At 41.8% G+C, this 19767-nt stretch overlaps 1 protein-coding gene across 1 annotated transcript in view; it reads left to right on the top strand.

Moving 5' to 3' along the window:
• patj (PATJ crumbs cell polarity complex component) overlaps positions 1–19767 on the top strand; it is a gene marked incomplete at its 3' end in the record, with an annotated part of 204503 nt that overhangs the window by 25248 nt on the left and 159488 nt on the right. The window contains exons 8-12 of the mRNA XM_080749893.1: positions 883–985; positions 6821–6909; positions 8743–8869; positions 13517–13609; positions 14920–14996. Coding sequence (XP_080606019.1) covers positions 883–985; positions 6821–6909; positions 8743–8869; positions 13517–13609; positions 14920–14996 — 489 coding nt within the window. The remainder of the gene's footprint in view (positions 1–882; positions 986–6820; positions 6910–8742; positions 8870–13516; positions 13610–14919; positions 14997–19767) is intronic.

Raw genomic sequence — 19767 nt, 5'->3', positions numbered from 1 at the left:
TGTAGAGATACTGTGTACCGGTTTGCGTGATTTTAGGGCAAAATTTGTAGGAGCAGTGTCCAGAAATGTGTCTTGCAAGAATCGGCCTCATGGTGGCGCTAGAAGAGGGGTGGGGGTTGTGCTTTGGCAGCCAAGGAGTGTCTGTGCAAAGTTTGGCATGGATCGGGGCAACGGTGGCGGAGATATGAGCAGGGGGAAAGTGTGACGTGTGACGAGTGACATGACAGAGGGAGGGAGGGACTGACAGCCGGTGGAGGTTTGGATAGTATAAGAGTGTATAAGTATATAGTGTATATAGTATAAGATAGTATAAGAGTGTAAGTAACTGCGACCTAACGGCGTCTTACATGAACATTATAGGTGCCACCTTTTAAAAACACTTCCTGTGCCCCGTTATCACGCCTGGTGACGTGTTAACTGAGTACCATGGTAACCAGGTAAACAGCTCTGGCCGCTGGTGAGCGGAAAACACTACACATCCCACGATGCAACGTGGCTGCCAGCAGAATGGAGCGTCTATTCTCCAAAGGCTCCGGTTCGGTTCCAACGACTTTATCTCTGAATCTGCTTCCATAAACGGCTGTTCTTCACGGCTCCGCGGTCAGGATTTTAGTTTGGCGACCGAACGTAAACCTACTCGCTCGCCAATATACTGTAGATCCTCAATTTCCACAACATGCACACGCACGTGGCTTCCGGGGCTCTTCAAAATAAAGCGTGAGTGAACGGTGGCTTTTCCATCCATCTGTTCCTGCTATCCAGTGTTTGGTTCCAGGTCTCTTAGTTGTGTGTCGGAGAACTTATTTTGTGTGTGTGTGTGTGTGTGTGTGTGTGTGTGCGTGTGCGTGTGCGTGTGCGTGTGTGTGTGTGTGTGTCTTCCAGCCCAACCTGGATGGATATGAGATCCATGAAGTTTCTCTGACCAAGAAGGAAGAACAGAGTCTGGGGATATCTATCATCGGGTACAACCCTCTGACCAGCCAGGGTAAGGACACTGATACCCTATGATACCCTATAATACCCTATAATACCCTATAATACCCTATAATACCCCATAACTAACACTGATACCCTATAATACCCTTTCTACCACTTTTTCTAGTCACGTGTTCAAATACTGGATTCTGATTGGCTAAATTCCGGAGGTTATGAGAGGACAAATGCCGCAAAGTTGTGTGTCCGAGATCAATGCGCCTCAGTGTACATCCGGGGACTTTCCCCCAACCAACAAATGAAGGTCGCAGCGGTCCTATGTTTACTAACGTGCGTACTATCGTCGCCGATTTATTTGGATCCAATGCAATCCGCCAACTTTAAAGCCCCTTTTCTCTGAACCTATGCCTTTCTGGAAGCGAACAGCCTCTATTTACGGCCGGAACGGTGCTTTTAACTGACGTTAGCTTAGCTGTAAGCTACACGCATGGATTAGTATGGAGTTGGCGCCATCTGTTGGTGAGTAGAAGATGTTGTTGGTGGAACTATCTGCTGTCTCGCGGAAGTTTTATAGGCAATAATGATTGTAACTTAAGATCCTTGCAAGTTACAACTATGTGTTTTCTTTCATGTATAAGGGAAAAAGTGGTAGAAAAGCTATTTACCACTCGGGGTCGGACATTATGCTCTCATAATGTCCTGAGTGATGGTGTTATCGGACTCGGCTGCGCCTCGTCCGATAACACCATCACTGCGGACATTATGAGAGCATAATGTCCTCTCACTCGGGGTAAATTGCTTACATAATACCCTATAATACCCCATAACTAACACTGATACCCCACAATACCCCATAACTAATTAACTCATTAAAACCTACCTAATTAAAACCTGGCCACATTCAGGTGTTCAGACAGATATTTTGTGGTGTTTTTATAGACGGTTGTTGCGTCACCTTCTACAAGTCCTCCTTCTTTTACACTGCAGCCAAATCCAGCCTGAATCAGATCTGTGTCACATCCAGATTGGAACCTGATATGTTCCTTGTGACCAGGTGACCATTTAAACCAATCAGATTCCAATCTGGAAGTGACACAGATATGATTCAGGCTGGATTTGGCTGCAGTGTCAATGGGGCCTAAAGAGCACTTACCCACCGGCCTGAAAGTTTGATTTAGCTGCCACGGGCAGTGGGCAACTCTTAGGCCTGATTTACACTCCAGTCAAATCCAGGCCAAATCTGATTTGGTTCTCAAATCTGATCTTTTGGCCTGACTTTTCACACTGCATTTGCAAGTGACCAGACGTTGCATCACAACGTTGATGCTAGTCGATCACGTTCAGGAAATGTGACAACAACAAAAACAAACACGTTACAATATTGTTTTTCTTTATTCTTGTGTTTGGCTCTTCTCTCTGGTTTTATCTGTTTAGCTCACATGTTTTCTCTCTCCTCTTGTTTTTCTCATGTGCTCAGCGCGCTGTAATCAAATAGTAAATACTCGCGCTCTGTTACAAAGTCACATCAGTGGCGCCTCCCTCTCGGGTCGCGCAGCAAGTGACGTTTGGTCAGTTTGATGTGACTTGCATATAACTCTATGGGGTGGATGTGGTTGCTGCTTTCAGACAGAGTCAGATGTCCTCACCTCTGGATGTGGTTTTTCAAAATCGGATTTCATGTGACCTGTCTGAATTTAGACTATTTAAAAACAATCAGATTCCAATCTGGATGTGACACAGATCTGATTTAGGCTGGATTTGGCTGCAGTGTAAATCAGACCTAAGTGGCAACGTCCTCATGTAGCTCATACCAGTCTGTCTCTAGATGCAGTAGGAGTCTTCATTAAACATGTTTATGTGTATTATTTTAATCAGATGCAGTAGGAGTCTTCATTAAACATGTTTTATTTGTATTATTATATTTATAGATGCAGTAGGAGTGTTCATTAAACATGTTTTATTTGTATTATTATATTTATAGATGCAGTAGGAGTCTTCATTAAACATGTTTTATGTGTATTATTTTAATCAGATGCAGTAGGAGTCTTCATCAAACATGTTTTATGTGTATTATTTTAATCAGATGCAGTAGGAGTCTTCATTAAACATGTTTATGTGTATTATTTTAATCAGATGCAGTAGGAGTCTTCATTAAACATGTTTATGTGTATTATATTTATAGATGCAGTAGGAGTCTTCATTAAACATGTTTATGTGTATTATTTTAATCAGATGCAGTAGGAGTCTTCATTAAACATGTTTATGTGTATTATATTTATCAGATGCAGTAGGAGTCTTCATTAAACATGTTTATGTGTATTATTTTAATCAGATGCAGTAGGAGTCTTCATTAAACATGTTTATGTGTATTATATTTATAGATGCAGTAGGAGTCTTCATTAAACATGTTTATGTGTATTATTTTAATCAGATGCAGTAGGAGTCTTCATTAAACATGTTTATGTGTATTATATTTATAGATGCATTAGGAGTCTTCATTAAACATGTTTATGTGTATTATTTTAATCAGATGCAGTAGGAGTGTTCATCAAACATGTTTTATTTGTATTATTATATTTATAGATGCAGTAGGAGTCTTCATTAAACATGTTTATGTGTATTATATTTATAGATGCAGTAGGAGTCTTCATTAAACATGTTTATGTGTATTATATTTATAGATGCAGTAGGAGGGTTCATTAAACATGTTTATGTGTATTATTTTAATCAGATGCAGTAGGAGTCTTTATTAAACATGTTTATGTGTATTATATTTATAGATGCAGTAGGAGTCTTTATTAAACATGTTTATGTGTATTATATTTATAGATGCAGTAGGAGTCTTCATTAAACATGTTTATGTGTATTATATTTATAGATGCAGTAGGAGTCTTTATTAAACATGTTTATGTGTATTATATTTATAGATGCAGTAGGAGTCTTCATTAAACATGTTTATGTGTATTATATTTATAGATGCAGTAGGAGTCTTCATTAAACATGTTTATGTGTATTATATTTATAGATGCAGTAGGAGTCTTCATTAAACATGTTTATGTGTATTATTTTAATCAGATGCAGTAGGAGTCTTCATTAAACATGTTTATGTGTATTATATTTATCAGATGCAGTAGGAGTCTTCATTAAACATGTTTATGTGTATTATTTTAATCAGATGCAGTAGGAGTCTTCATTAAACATGTTTATGTGTATTATATTTATAGATGCAGTAGGAGTCTTCATTAAACATGTTTATGTGTATTATATTTATAGATGCAGTAGGAGTCTTTATTAAACATGTTTATGTGTATTATATTTATAGATGCAGTAGGAGTCTTCATTAAACATGTTTATGTGTATTATATTTATAGATGCAGTAGGAGTCTTCATTAAACATGTTTATGTGTATTATTTTAATCAGATGCAGTAGGAGTCTTCATCAAATATGTTTATGTGTATTATTTTAATCAGATGCAGTAGGAGTCTTCATTAAACATGTTTATGTGTATTATTTTAATCAGATGCAGTAGGAGTCTTCATTAAACATGTTTATGTGTATTATATTAATCAGATGCAGTAGGAGTCTTCATTAAACATGTTTATGTGTATTATATTTATAGATGCAGTAGGAGTCTTCATTAAACATGTTTATGTGTATTTTTTTAATCAGATGCAGTAGGAGTCTTCATTAAACATGTTTATGTGTATTATATTTATAGATGCAGTAGGAGTCTTTATTAAACATGTTTATGTGTATTATATTTATAGATGCAGTAGGAGTCTTCATTAAACATGTTTATGTGTATTATATTTATAGATGCAGTAGGAGTTTTTATTAAACATGTTTATGTGTATTATATTTATAGATGCAGTAGGAGTCTTCATTAAACATGTTTATGTGTATTATATTTATAGATGCAGTAGGAGTCTTCATTAAACATGTTTATGTGTATTATATTTATAGATGCAGTAGGAGTCTTTATTAAACATGTTTATGTGTATTATATTTATAGATGCAGTAGGAGTCTTCATTAAACATGTTTATGTGTATTATATTTATAGATGCAGTAGGAGTCTTTATTAAACATGTTTATGTGTATTATATTTATAGATGCAGTAGGAGTCTTCATTAAACATGTTTATGTGTATTATTTTAATCAGATGCAGTAGGAGTCTTTATTAAACATGTTTATGTGTATTATATTTATAGATGCAGTAGGAGTCTTCATTAAACATGTTTATGTGTATTATATTTATAGATGCAGTAGGAGTCTTCATTAAACATGTTTATGTGTATTATATTTATAGATGCAGTAGGAGTCTTTATTAAACATGTTTATGTGTATTATATTTATAGATGCAGTAGGAGTCTTTATTAACATGTTTATTTGTATTATTTTAATCAGATGCAGTAGGAGTCTTCATTAAACATGTTTATGTGTATTATATTTATAGATGCAGTAGGAGTCTTTATTAAACATGTTTATGTGTATTATTTTAATCAGATGCAGTAGGAGTCTTCATTAAACATGTTTATGTGTATTATATTTATAGATGCAGTAGGAGTCTTTATTAACATGTTTATTTGTATTATTTTTATCAGATGCAGTAGGAGTCTTCATTAAACATGTTTATGTGTATTATATTTATAGATGCAGTAGGAGTCTTTATTAAACATGTTTATGTGTATTATTTTAATCAGATGCAGTAGGAGTCTTCATTAAACATGTTTATGTGTATTATATTTATAGATGCAGTAGGAGTCTTTATTAAACATGTTTATGTGTATTATTTTAATCAGATGCAGTAGGAGTCTTCATTAAACATGTTTATGTGTATTATATTTATAGATGCAGTAGGAGTCTTTATTAAACATGTTTATGTGTATTATTTTAATCAGATGCAGTAGGAGTCTTCATTAAACATGTTTATGTGTATTATATTTATAGATGCAGTAGGAGTCTTTATTAAACATGTTTATGTGTATTATTTTAATCAGATGCAGTAGGAGTCTTCATTAAACATGTTTATGTGTATTATATTTATAGATGCAGTAGGAGTCTTCATTAAACATGTTTATGTGTATTATATTTATAGATGCAGTAGGAGTCTTCATTAAACATGTTTATGTGTATTATATTTTTAGATGCAGTAGGAGTCTTCATTAAACATGTTTATGTGTATTATTTTAATCAGATGCAGTAGGAGTCTTCATTAAACATGTTTATGTGTATTATTTTAATCAGATGCAGTAGGAGTCTTTATTAAACATGTTTATGTGTATTATATTTATAGATGCAGTAGGAGTCTTCATTAAACATGTTTATGTGTATTATATTTATAGATGCAGTAGGAGTCTTCATTAAACATGTTTATGTGTATTATATTTATAGATGCAGTAGGAGTCTTTATTAAACATGTTTATGTGTATTATATTTATAGATGCAGTAGGAGTCTTTATTAAACATGTTTATGTGTATTATATTTATAGATGCAGTAGGAGTCTTCATTAAACATGTTTATGTGTATTATTTTAATCAGATGCAGTAGGAGTCTTCATTAAACATGTTTATATGTGTATTATATTTATAGATGCAGTAGGAGTCTTTATTAAACATGTTTATGTGTATTATATTTATAGATGCAGTAGGAGTCTTTATTAAACATGTTTATGTGTATTATATTTATAGATGCAGTAGGAGTCTTTATTAAACAAGTTTATGTGTATTATATTTATAGATGCAGTAGGAGTCTTTATTAAACATGTTTATGTGTATTATATTTATAGATGCAGTAGGAGTCTTTATTAAACATGTTTATGTGTATTATATTTATAGATGCAGTAGGAGTCTTCATTAAACATGTTTATGTGTATTATTTTAATCAGATGCAGTAGGAGTCTTCATCAAACATGTGGTTCCAGGCAGCGCTGCAGAACAGAGTGGAAACATCAGAGTTCACGACCGTCTGATTGCTGTGAGATCTGTTTTATCTCTATTATCTGAATGGGGAAGTGGATATGATCTGTGAGATCTGTTTTATCTCTATTATCTGAATGGGGAAGTGGATATGATCTGTGAGATCTGTTTTATCTCTATTATCTGAATGGGGAAGTGGATATGATCTGTGAGATCTGTTTTATCTCTATTATCTGAATGGGGAAGTGGATATGATCTGTGAGATCTGTTTTATCTCTATTATCTGAATGGGGAAGTGGATATGATCTGTGAGATCTGTTTTATCTCTATTATCTGAATGGGGAAGTGGATATGATCTGTGAGATCTGTTTTATCTCTATTATCTGAATTGGGAAGCGTACCGTTCCTGCATAACTCCGGGGTACTGTGCTTAACCATATCATGACTCCCTGTCTGTCTGTCTGTCTGTCTGTCTGTCTGTGTCTGTCTGTCCGTCCAGCTGGATGGTTTCAGTGTTAATATAATGTCTGTCTGTCCGTCCAGTTGGATGGGTTCAGTGTTAATATAATGTCTGTCTGTCCGTCCAGTTGGATGGTTTCAGTGTTAATATAATGTCTGTCTGTCTGTCTGTCTGTCCGTCCAGTTGGATGGGTTCAGTGTTAATATAATGTCTGTCTGTCTGTCTGTCTGTCCGTCCAGTTGGATGGTTTCAGTGTTAATATAATGTCTGTCTGTCTGTCTGTCTGTCTGTCCGTCCAGTTGGATGGTTTCAGTGTTAATATAATGTCTGTCTGTCCGTCCAGCTGGATGGTTTCAGTGTTAATATAATGTCTGTCTGTCCGTCCAGCTGGATGGTTTCAGTGTTAATATAATGTCTGTCTGTCCGTCCAGTTGGATGGTTTCAGTGTTAATATAATGTCTGTCTGTCCGTCCAGTTGGATGGTTTCAGTGTTAATATAATGTCTGTCTGTCCGTCCAGTTGGATGGTTTCAGTGTTAATATAATGTCTGTCTGTCTGTCTGTCTGTCTGTCTGTCTGTCCGTCCAGTTGGATGGGTTCAGTATTAATATAATGTCTGTCTGTCCGTCCAGTTGGATGGTTTCAGTGTTAATATAATGTCTGTCTGTCTGTCCGTCCAGTTGGATGGGTTCAGTGTTAATATAATGTCTGTCTGTCCGTCCAGTTGGATGGTTTCAGTGTTAATATAATGTCTGTCTGTCTGTCCGTCCAGTTGGATGGGTTCAGTGTTAATATAATGTCTGTCTGTCCGTCCAGTTGGATGGTTTCAGTGTTAATATAATGTCTGTCTGTCTGTCCGTCCAGTTGGATGGGTTCAGTGTTAATATAATGTCTGTCTGTCCGTCCAGTTGGATGGTTTCAGTGTTAATATAATGTCTGTCTGTCCGTCCAGTTGGATGGGTTCAGTGTTAATATAATGTCTGTCTGTCCGTCCAGTTGGATGGGTTCAGTGTTAATATAATGTCTGTCTGTCCGTCCAGTTGGATGGTTTCAGTGTTAATATAATGTCTGTCTGTCCGTCCAGTTGGATGGGTTCAGTGTTAATATAATGTCTGTCTGTCCGTCCAGTTGGATGGGTTCAGTGTTAATATAATGTCTGTCTGTCCGTCCAGTTGGATGGTTTCAGTGTTAATATAATGTCTGTCTGTCTGTCCAGTTGGATGGGTTCAGTGTTAATATAATGTCTGTCTGTCTGTCTGTCTGTCTGTCTGTCCGTCCAGTTGGATGGTTTCAGTGTTAATATAATGTCTGTCTGTCTGTCTGTCTGTCCGTCCAGTTGGATGGGTTCAGTGTTAATATAATGTCTGTCTGTCCGTCCAGTTGGATGGGTTCAGTGTTAATATAATGTCTGTCTGTCTGTCTGTCTGTCCAGCTGGATGGGTTCAGTGTGCAGGGCTTCTCCAACCAGGAGGTTCTGGAGGTGATGAGGAGGACAGGAGACTCTGTTCATCTGACCTTAGTGAGGAAGATCAGAGGAGGAGAGAGGAGCCTGGACAGAGGTACGCACGCACGCACGCACGCACGCACGCACGCACACACACACACACACACACACACACACACACACACACACACACACACACACACACACACACACACACACACACACACACACACATAGAGGGAGGAGAGAGGTCACTGGACAGAGGTACGTGAATTGGTGAATGTAAACTAAAGCGCTGAATAAATTAGGGCATTAACGAAAAAGTCGACAAGTCGACTCAGTCGACTTCATTACACAAGTCGACTCCCACTAGAGAAAGTCGAAGTTGAAAAAAAAAAGTACTTTCTATTGTGAAAATAGCAGTTGTGAGCATGTAGATCTGCTATTTTCACAATTTCTGCCTCTATATATTTGACAATTTGGACAATGTTTAATTTGTCGTTTTAGAGGTATTAAAAAGTTATTATATTGTCACTTTAGAAATGTGCAGATACCCTCTATACACTTAAACTTTATGTTGGTTTGTTTACAGTTGAGTGAGAAAACAATGTTTCACATTAAGTTAATCATCTGGGGACCCCCCAAAATGATTGGGGGGTCGTGTGTGATGTGATGACATCATCAAACGATAAAGTCGACTTCAACTCAACTTTTTACTGAGTCGAGTCGACTTGTAAAAATCACAAGTCGTTAAAGCCCTAATATAAATCAGGGGTTGACTAACGGTTGCCCGACTGCCCGTGGCAAGTAAATAAAACGTTAGGGCAAGTGGAGTTTGATTTCTGGTTGCCCCGATGGGCAAGTGGAGTTTGATTTCTGGTTGCCCCGATGGGCAAGTGCATTGAATGAAGTGATGAATTATAAGCTATTCATTTTAAACAACGTTACATTTTTACTACTAACGGTTGCACTCATTCAGATTATCTCTAAATGACTGTGGCCACTCTGCAGTATAGTGGGTTGGCTTAACCAAATTATCAAAACGAAGCGGACAAAAGCACCAAACTTTTTTTGAGGCTTCTTTAGGACCTAACGATGGATTTTAGCCATGGGTACGAAACTTTAATTTGAAAATTACCCACAGAATTATCCATATCAAGTTGGGCTCCCATCGTATAAAGGAGGAAAATACCCCCCTGCTTTAAATAGGATGTGAGGGGTCTCATGATTCTGAATCCATTGCAAGCATTTGTTTTGTACAAAAGTTTTCCTTGGGCTAGAAATGACCACACAAAACGATGGTTTAGTGATGAGTCATCACTTTTCACAGTTTTGTGGGTGTTTTTGGGGGCCATTTCTAGCCCATCACACACGACCCCCCTATTATTTTGGGGGGTCCCCAGATGATTAACGTAATGTGAAACATTGTTTTCTCTCTCAACTGTAAACAAACCAACATAAAGTTTAAGTGTATAGAGGGTATCTGCACATTTCTAAAGTGACAATTTAAAGACTTTTTAATACCTCTAAAATGACAAATTAAACATTGTCCAAATTGTCAAATATATAGAGGCAGAAATTGCTATTTTCACAATAGAACGTTTTTCTGTTTTTCAACTTCGACTTTCTCTGGTGGGAGTCGACTTGTGTAATGAAGTCGACTGAGTCGACTTGTCGACTTTTTCGCTAATGCCCTACTTTATTTCCATTGGGTTTAACATGTACATTTTGCCTATCGTTTTATAATGGACTATATCGTTTTCGACGGGCAAGTGGCCATGACCGTTGGGCAGGTAGAACCGTGTGTGTGTGTGTAGGGCTGTCACGATATGACATTTTACATGACGATTAATTGTCACTCAACTAATTGGCGATTAACGATTTAATTGTGTTTTTGTCGTTGACAATTACATTTCTGGTTGGCTTTTAGGCTTTGAAGTTGCACATGGTAGATATGACACATAACCTAAATATACAAAGAAATTACTGACATATTTGACAACTTACTACTTAAAAAATAACTTGATAGTGGAAATAGCCGATCTACAAGCTCACAACGCGTCACGATGCGACGCGTTGTGAGCGTTGATCTGCTATTTCCACTATTTCGGAAATTTTTTCAACGTTCACGATTATGACGATTATGACAAAATAATTGCGATAATGTCAAATAATCACGATTAGACGATTATGTAATAATTGTGACAGCCCTATGTGTGTGTGTGTGTTTAACTCACTCCCTGCGATTTAAAAACATCAACTTTCGGGGTTTCCTGCCACGATGTCCTTACCTTTTAACGTGGGCGTGTGTGCAACGGAGGAGATCCGAACCTCCCCACCCGGCTTCGAACCCGGGTCTCCCGCGTGAAAGTCCAATATCTTAACCATTACTCCAAAGGGATATTCCTATGGAACGAGGGCAGATACTAGACTTTTGAGGCTTCAGGCTGGGGCTGCGACTCTCTCCGCCACATGTGCGTGTCCACCGCGCACAGCGATTCACGGAGCGCAAATGTTCTTCTATCATGCCTTTGATCACCTCTCAAAAACAACAGCAGTCGTGTAAGGGAGAGTGTTTTCTGCTGATGTTTCAGTCCGAGTGTATCAAAGGGTGCGTTCGGAAATGTGCACCGGGTGCGGGTGCGCTCAGTGTAGTGAGTGCCTAAACCCAAACCTAAACCCAACCCTAATCTCAGTAAAACTATGCCTAAAACTAACCCTAACCCTAACCAGACCCGGTGCACATTTCCGAACGCACCCTTTGATACACTCGGACTGAAACACCTGCAGAAAACACTGTCCCACTGGTGTAAATCCATGCGTCCATTCATGCGAGTTGGCTGGGAGAATAAACAAAGGAAGTGTTTCATAGCGATTAATAGACGGGGAGCCCACAATTTGAGAGGACCTGTGATGTCATGACATACATTTTGTTTTTTCTATTTATTTGGTCAATAAGGTACACAGCATGAGAGGCCTGCTCTGCCGGAAACATTGCGAAAAAAAGTCCCGTCGACTTCACTATACAGGAAAATAATACAAAACATAAATCTGCTTTAAGTAGCATATGAGGGGTCAAACTAGGGGTGCTTCATGATTCTGAATCCATTGCAAGCATTTGTTTTGCATGAAAAACATTCCTTGGGCTTGAAAACGGACCAACAAAATGGAGAAATGTGATGACTCATCACTTTTCACAGTTTTGCCCAATGAAATTTTGCCCAAGGAATGTTTTTCATGCAAAACACATGGTTGCAATGGATTCAGAATCATCAAGAACCCCTAGTTTGACCCCTCACATGCTACTTAAAGCAGATTTATGTTTGGTGTGTTTTCCCTGTATAATGAAGTCGATGGAGTGAATATACAAATGGCCATAACCTTTTTTTTTCTTTTTCGCAGAGTTTCCATTCTGTGTACCTTAATGACCAAATGAATAGAAAAAAATAAAATTAAAAGTATGTCATGACGTCACAGGTAAAACCCTATTCTTTGAGCTTTTGGGCCTGTGGCTCCCCGACTAAATGTTGGGGTTTGCTCGGGCACAAACTTTACTCTGTTAAAGTTTCCTAAAGTCTCTTCTCTTCTTCTTCTGTTTCCAATTCTCCTCCCGTCTTCCCCCCTCCACAACAACACAGATTAAGATGACAAATATGTTTACAGCTGCTTGGAATTTAACCCAGCGCACGCACGCACGCACGCACGCACGCACGCACGCACACACGCACGCACGAGCACAGTGCTGTGGTCAGTCTCAGGCTATTGGTCGGAGCATAGTGTATAGAGCTCTTATCTTCTCTACACCACTTTAATACTGCATTGATGCTGCTCTGTGTGGAAGAGATGTGCACACACACACACACACACACACACACACACACACACACACACACACACACACACACACCTACACACACACACACACACACACACACACACACACACACACACACGTGTAGGTTTCTATTACTATATTTGTGTGGACCTCCACATTTCAGGACGTGCATTCATTGAAAACAGCTGAAAGCAAGAAATAGCCTCAAAATAGCAGATCTACAAGTATGGCGCCACACAAGCTATTATAAGATCACTGTATAGTAGGGTCATTTCCCCAACTTCGACAATGTTCATTTAATGAATTGATGTGTTTTTAAAGACACAGAGCATATCTGTAGTGATGACCATTCCTAACACTGGATGCCATGTGTTTGTGTATTATAAACAAACAGTCATACTGGATGACGTACATTTACTCTACTTAATAATTCATGAGGTCAGAATGATTGACAGGTGCCTGTGTCAATCAGTTTCAACAATGGCCCAGGTAGACTGTTGAATAATTAATTAGCCGCTGTCAAAGGAGTCACTTCCTACTTACTTCGGGTGTTAGACGTAAATCAGTGACGATCGCTGATGCCTTGCATTCTGTGGTGATTGCATACACATTCTACAGTTTCAATGGGTCACAACCTTTGGTGTAACAAGGGGTTACCTGACTCTTAGTCGCCCCCTAGTGGAAAAATGAAATCATTTTGGTGATGTGTTTTCAATTTATAGTTATTGTCCTCACCTACTTTACTCAAGATCAGACACTTTATCAGTGGGCTTACTTATACGGGTGTGTGTGTGTGTGTGTGTGTGTGTGTGTGTGTGTGTGTGTGTGTGTGTGTGTGTGTGTGTGTGTGTGTGTGTGTGTGTGTGTGTGTGTGTGTGTGTGTGTGTGTGTGTGTGTGTGTGTGTGTGTGTGTGTGTGTGTGTGTAGTGGACAGAGAGTCGTCTCGCATGTCCTTGAAGAGGTCACTGGAGGTCAAAGCTCGCTCCTCGGAAATGTCCAGAACACACACCTCTACAAGAGGTAACACACACACACACACACACACACACACACACACACACACACACACACACACACACACACACACACCTCTACAAGAGGTAACACACACACACACACACACACACACACCTCTACAAGAGGTAATGCACGCACACGCACACACACACACACACACACACACACACACACACCTCTACAAGAGGTAACGCACGCACACACGCGCACGCACGCACGCACGCACGCACGCACGCACGCACGCACACACGCACACACACACACACCTCTGCAAGAGGTAACACACACACACACGTACACAAACACACACACACACACACTTGATAGTCTTTTTATCACTATCTATCAAATGTCTTTGCCTACAAGCTCACAATACAACGCGATGTGAGCTTGTAGATCTGCTATTTTTTTTTACTTAATATTTGACAGTTTGGCCAGTCCTGAAGAATATTCCACTATTCGAATACTTTGAGGTCGAATAATTCGAATACTAAAAATCACTATTCGTGAATGCCCTAGTGTGTGTGTGTGTGTGTTGAATAAGTCTCCTCATTAGCTTGGCTAAGTGTTCCGCCAGACACTTAGCGAGCTAGCACAGCACAGCGCAGCGCAGCGCGGCTAGCGGTAACGTATGGATGGCTTCATTCACACAAACAGCCCAGAATGAATTAGCATGTGACGCTACGGCTTAGCATTGCTAATTTAATCAGCTGCTACTAGGTGCGTGCGTGCGTGCGTGTAGTTTTTCAGAATGTGAAACAAGGCTGAATAATCGCACCATAAACAGATTAAACATTGTTTTATATCGACTTATCGCTCACATGTATAAACATAAGATATTATATTCTGGAACGCATACACATCGATGCACTCTCTGCTTATGGGGGGTGTGTGGGTGTGTGTGGGTGTGCGTGTGTGTTTTCAGATATTTAACCACTTGAACCGTCAATACTTAATAAACTTGACCTTTCACTCTGTACTTAGTCTGCTCTTTTTACCCTCTACACCAAGGCTCTTTGTCAAACATAGCCGATCTACAAGCTTGTAGATCTGATATTTTTGGCTAAAGTTCTCTGGACGCTGGGGTTCAAGTGGTTAATATAAAAAAGTAGGGGAAAGAAGTTTCTATCACACAAATATTTGGAGGACCCCCTGTTGAAGACACCTGCTCTATAGGACAAGGTTTTAAATCGCATCTTTGATGTTTACGTGTGTGTGTGTGTGTGTGTGTGTGTGTGTGTGTGTGTGTGTGTGTGTGTGTGTGTGTGTGTGTGTGTGTGTGTGTGTGTGTGTGTGTGTGTGTGTGTGTGTAGCTGCAGACATCTCTATGGAAGAACAGGAGCTGAGGGCCAAGTGGGAGCAGGCACTAGGACCTCAGTACCAAGTTCTGGTGAGAGAAACCCTTCTAACGTCTTTATTTTTAGCAGATCTACAAGCTCACAGCGCGGCACCGAGTGCCACGCTGTGAGCTTGTAGATCTGCATTGTTTGAGAAACTGTGAAAATGTGTGCAAGTCTTTGAATCATTTTGACCTGATTCTATCAATGTCTTCTAAACCAGGGGTTTTCAAAGTGGGTGACGGGAGATAATTTGATAATATTTGGAATTGATTTGGACAAATATATTTAGTATCATTTTAAACTTGAAGTACAAAGTTATTTTCAGTCAGTTCTAACCAAAATGGCTGTTATCTCAACGTTTTCCTCACAACATAATCACTAAAATATCGTCACTGTCGGGCAGAAACCTCGTATCTCCAAAGTTTCAAATGTGTACGTCTTTTGGTAAAGTAAAGCCCCGCTTCATCATACAAGACCGTCGCACAAAACTAGTGAAAACAGCAGATCTACAAGCACACAACGCCTCGCATCAATTTCACACAAATCCTACGCTGTGTTCATGATTTGAGTCATTTTGATCAAAACTGAGCACTCCTGCACACTTTGGAAGCCGATCTTAGCCAATAAGGATGAAATCTGAAACATCTGAAAGACCCGTTTCATGTAATGACTAATGAGATATTGTGTAGCTATTTGCGTGATGTTTGGACACAATCTGTAAAGGGGAACACACACTGGACGCGGAGGCGGCGCGGAGGCGCCGCGTCAAAACATACGGCCCCATTATGTTCAATGAACTAACCCACACCGGCGGCGTCAGACGCGTGCAGTCGCAGCTCTGCCGCCTCGCCTGCCGCGCCGATACGCCACTGTTCTATTTTTCCAGCGTTGCCGCGCGGTGAACATGTTCTCCCATGGTTCTCCCCACCGGGGAAATGGATGTGCTGTGTGGCAGCCTGTGGCAGCGCGCCGCATCCAGTTGGGGTTACCGTGCGGCACTTCATGTGCGTCGATACCGCGACGCGACGCTGCGCAGCCGTTCGCGTCCAGTGTGTGCTCCGCTGTAGAGTACTGTCCAATAATGTGTTTTGCACAAATCCCCCTCCTGGTGGCGGTAGAACGGTAGAACAGGCCCATGTGAAAATGTGTGAGGCACAGGTTTCACTGCCATCGTGGCAACGGTGCCAGAGATTAGCCGTCCACTAGGGGAATGAGACGATAAGCGATGTTATCGTTTATCGTGATAAAAAACACTCACGATAATCGTATCGTGGAGATTTAATTCATGGTGATATCGTCCTCCGTCATGCACTGGGATCAATTCACCTTTTATTTGCAGAGCTGCATATCCAATCACAACGCGTCACGTTGTGACGTGTTGCCCGTGTTCCCCAGGTTCTATGTTCCCCAGGTTCTATGTTCCCCAGGTTCTATGTTCCCCAGGTCCTATGTTCCCCAGGTCCTATGTTCCCCAGGTTCTATGTTCCCCAGGTTCTATGTTCCCCAGGTTCTATGTTCCCCAGGTTCTATGTTCCCCAGGTTCTATGTTCCCCAGGTTCTATGTTCCCCAGGTTCTATGTTCCCCAGGTCCTATGTTCCCCAGGTCCTATGTTCCCCAGGTTCTATGTTCCCCAGGTTCTATGTTCCCCAGGTCCTATGTTCCCCAGGTTCTATGTTCCCCAGGTTCTATGTTCCCCAGGTTCTATGTTCCCCAGGTCCTATGTTCCCCAGGTCCTATGTTCCCCAGGTTCTATGTTCCCCAGGTTCTATGTTCCCCAGGTTCTATGTTCCCCAGGTTCTATGTTCCCCAGGTCCTATGTTCCCCAGGTCCTATGTTCCCCAGGTCCTATGTTCCCCAGGTTCTATGTTCCCCAGGTCCTATGTTCCCCAGGTTCTATGTTCCCCAGGTCCTATGTTCCCCAGGTTCTATGTTCCCCAGGTTCTATGTTCCCCAGGTTCTATGTTCCCCAGGTTCTATGTTCCCCAGGTTCTATGTTCCCCAGGTTCTATGTTCCACAGGTTCTATGTTCCCCAGGTTCTATGTTCCCCAGGTCCTATGTTCCCCAGGTCCTATGTTCCCCAGGTTCTATGTTCCCCAGGTCCTATGTTCCCCAGGTTCTATGTTCCCCAGGTCCTATGTTCCCCAGGTTCTATGTTCCCCAGGTTCTATGTTCCCCAGGTTCTATGTTCCCCAGGTCCTATGTTCCCCAGGTCCTATGTTCCCCAGGTCCTATGTTCCCCAGGTCCTATGTTCCCCAGGTTCTATGTTCCCCAGGTTCTATGTTCCCCAGGTTCTATGTTCCCCAGGTTCTATGTTCCCCAGGTCCTATGTTCCCCAGGTCCTATGTTCCCCAGGTCCTATGTTCCCCAGGTTCTATGTTCCCCAGGTCCTATGTTCCCCAGGTTCTATGTTCCCCAGGTCCTATGTTCCCCAGGTTCTATGTTCCCCAGGTTCTATGTTCCCCAGGTTCTATGTTCCCCAGGTTCTATGTTCCCCAGGTTCTATGTTCCCCAGGTTCTATGTTCCACAGGTTCTATGTTCCCCAGGTTCTATGTTCCCCAGGTCCTATGTTCCCCAGGTCCTATGTTCCCCAGGTTCTATGTTCCCCAGGTCCTATGTTCCCCAGGTTCTATGTTCCCCAGGTCCTATGTTCCCCAGGTTCTATGTTCCCCAGGTTCTATGTTCCCCAGGTTCTATGTTCCCCAGGTCCTATGTTCCCCAGGTCCTATGTTCCCCAGGTCCTATGTTCCCCAGGTTCTATGTTCCCCAGGTCCTATGTTCCCCAGGTTCTATGTTCCCCAGGTTCTATGTTCCCCAGGTCCTATGTTCCCCAGGTTCTATGTTCCCCAGGTCCTATGTTCCCCAGGTTCTATGTTCCCCAGGTTCTATGTTCCCCAGGTCCTATGTTCCCCAGGTTCTATGTTCCCCAGGTCCTATGTTCCCCAGGTTCTATGTTCCCCAGGTCCTATGTTCCCCAGGTTCTATGTTCCCCAGGTTCTATGTTCCCCAGGTCCTATGTTCCCCAGGTCCTATGTTCCCCAGGTTCTATGTTCCCCAGGTTCTATGTTCCCCAGGTCCTATGTTCCCCAGGTCCTATGTTCCCCAGGTTCTATGTTCCCCAGGTTCTATGTTCCCCAGGTCCTATGTTCCCCAGGTCCTATGTTCCCCAGGTCCTATGTTCCCCAGGTCCTATGTTCCCCAGGTCCTATGTTCCCCAGGTTCTATGTTCCCCAGGTTCTATGTTCCCCAGGTCCTATGTTCCCCAGGTCCTATGTTCCCCAGGTTCTATGTTCCCCAGGTTCTATGTTCCCCAGGTTCTATGTTCCCCAGGTTCTATGTTCCCCAGGTTCTATGTTCCCCAGGTTCTATGTTCCACAGGTCCTATGTTCCCCAGGTCCTATGTTCCCCAGGTTCTATGTTCCCCAGGTCCTATGTTCCCCAGGTTCTATGTTCCCCAGGTTCTATGTTCCCCAGGTTCTATGTTCCCCAGGTTCTATGTTCCCCAGGTCCTATGTTCCCCAGGTCCTATGTTCCCCAGGTCCTATGTTCCCCAGGTCCTATGTTCCCCAGGTCCTATGTTCCCCAGGTTCTATGTTCCCCAGGTTCTATGTTCCCCAGGTTCTATGTTCCCCAGGTCCTATGTTCCCCAGGTCCTATGTTCCCCAGGTCCTATGTTCCCCAGGTCCTATGTTCCCCAGGTTCTATGTTCCCCAGGTTCTATGTTCCCCAGGTCCTATGTTCCCCAGGTCCTATGTTCCCCAGGTTCTATGTTCCCCAGGTTCTATGTTCCCCAGGTCCTATGTTCCCCAGGTTCTATGTTCCCCAGGTTCTATGTTCCCCAGGTCCTATGTTCCCCAGGTCCTATGTTCCCCAGGTCCTATGTTCCCCAGGTCCTATGTTCCCCAGGTTCTATGTTCCCCAGGTTCTATGTTCCCCAGGTCCTATGTTCCCCAGGTCCTATGTTCCCCAGGTTCTATGTTCCCCAGGTTCTATGTTCCCCAGGTTCTATGTTCCCCAGGTTCTATGTTCCCCAGGTTCTATGTTCCCCAGGTCCTATGTTCCCCAGGTTCTATGTTCCCCAGGTTCTATGTTCCCCAGGTCCTATGTTCCCCAGGTTCTATGTTCCCCAGGTCCTATGTTCCCCAGGTTCTATGTTCCCCAGGTTCTATGTTCCCCAGGTCCTATGTTCCCCAGGTCCTATGTTCCCCAGGTTCTATGTTCCCCAGGTTCTATGTTCCCCAGGTTCTATGTTCCCCAGGTTCTATGTTCCCCAGGTCCTATGTTCCCCAGGTCCTATGTTCCCCAGGTCCTATGTTCCCCAGGTTCTATGTTCCCCAGGTTCTATGTTCCCCAGGTTCTATGTTCCCCAGGTTCTATGTTCCCCAGGTTCTATGTTCCCCAGGTTCTATGTTCCACAGGTCCTATGTTCCCCAGGTCCTATGTTCCCCAGGTTCTATGTTCCCCAGGTCCTATGTTCCCCAGGTTCTATGTTCCCCAGGTTCTATGTTCCCCAGGTTCTATGTTCCCCAGGTTCTATGTTCCCCAGGTCCTATGTTCCCCAGGTCCTATGTTCCCCAGGTCCTATGTTCCCCAGGTCCTATGTTCCCCAGGTCCTATGTTCCCCAGGTTCTATGTTCCCCAGGTTCTATGTTCCCCAGGTTCTATGTTCCCCAGGTCCTATGTTCCCCAGGTCCTATGTTCCCCAGGTCCTATGTTCCCCAGGTCCTATGTTCCCCAGGTTCTATGTTCCCCAGGTTCTATGTTCCCCAGGTCCTATGTTCCCCAGGTCCTATGTTCCCCAGGTTCTATGTTCCCCAGGT

This window comes from Nannobrachium achirus (genome assembly GCF_963921795.1).
Source record: "Nannobrachium achirus genome assembly, chromosome: 1".
NCBI lineage: Eukaryota > Metazoa > Chordata > Actinopteri > Myctophiformes > Myctophidae > Nannobrachium > Nannobrachium achirus.
This window is presented reverse-complemented; position numbering and strand designations above follow the sequence as displayed.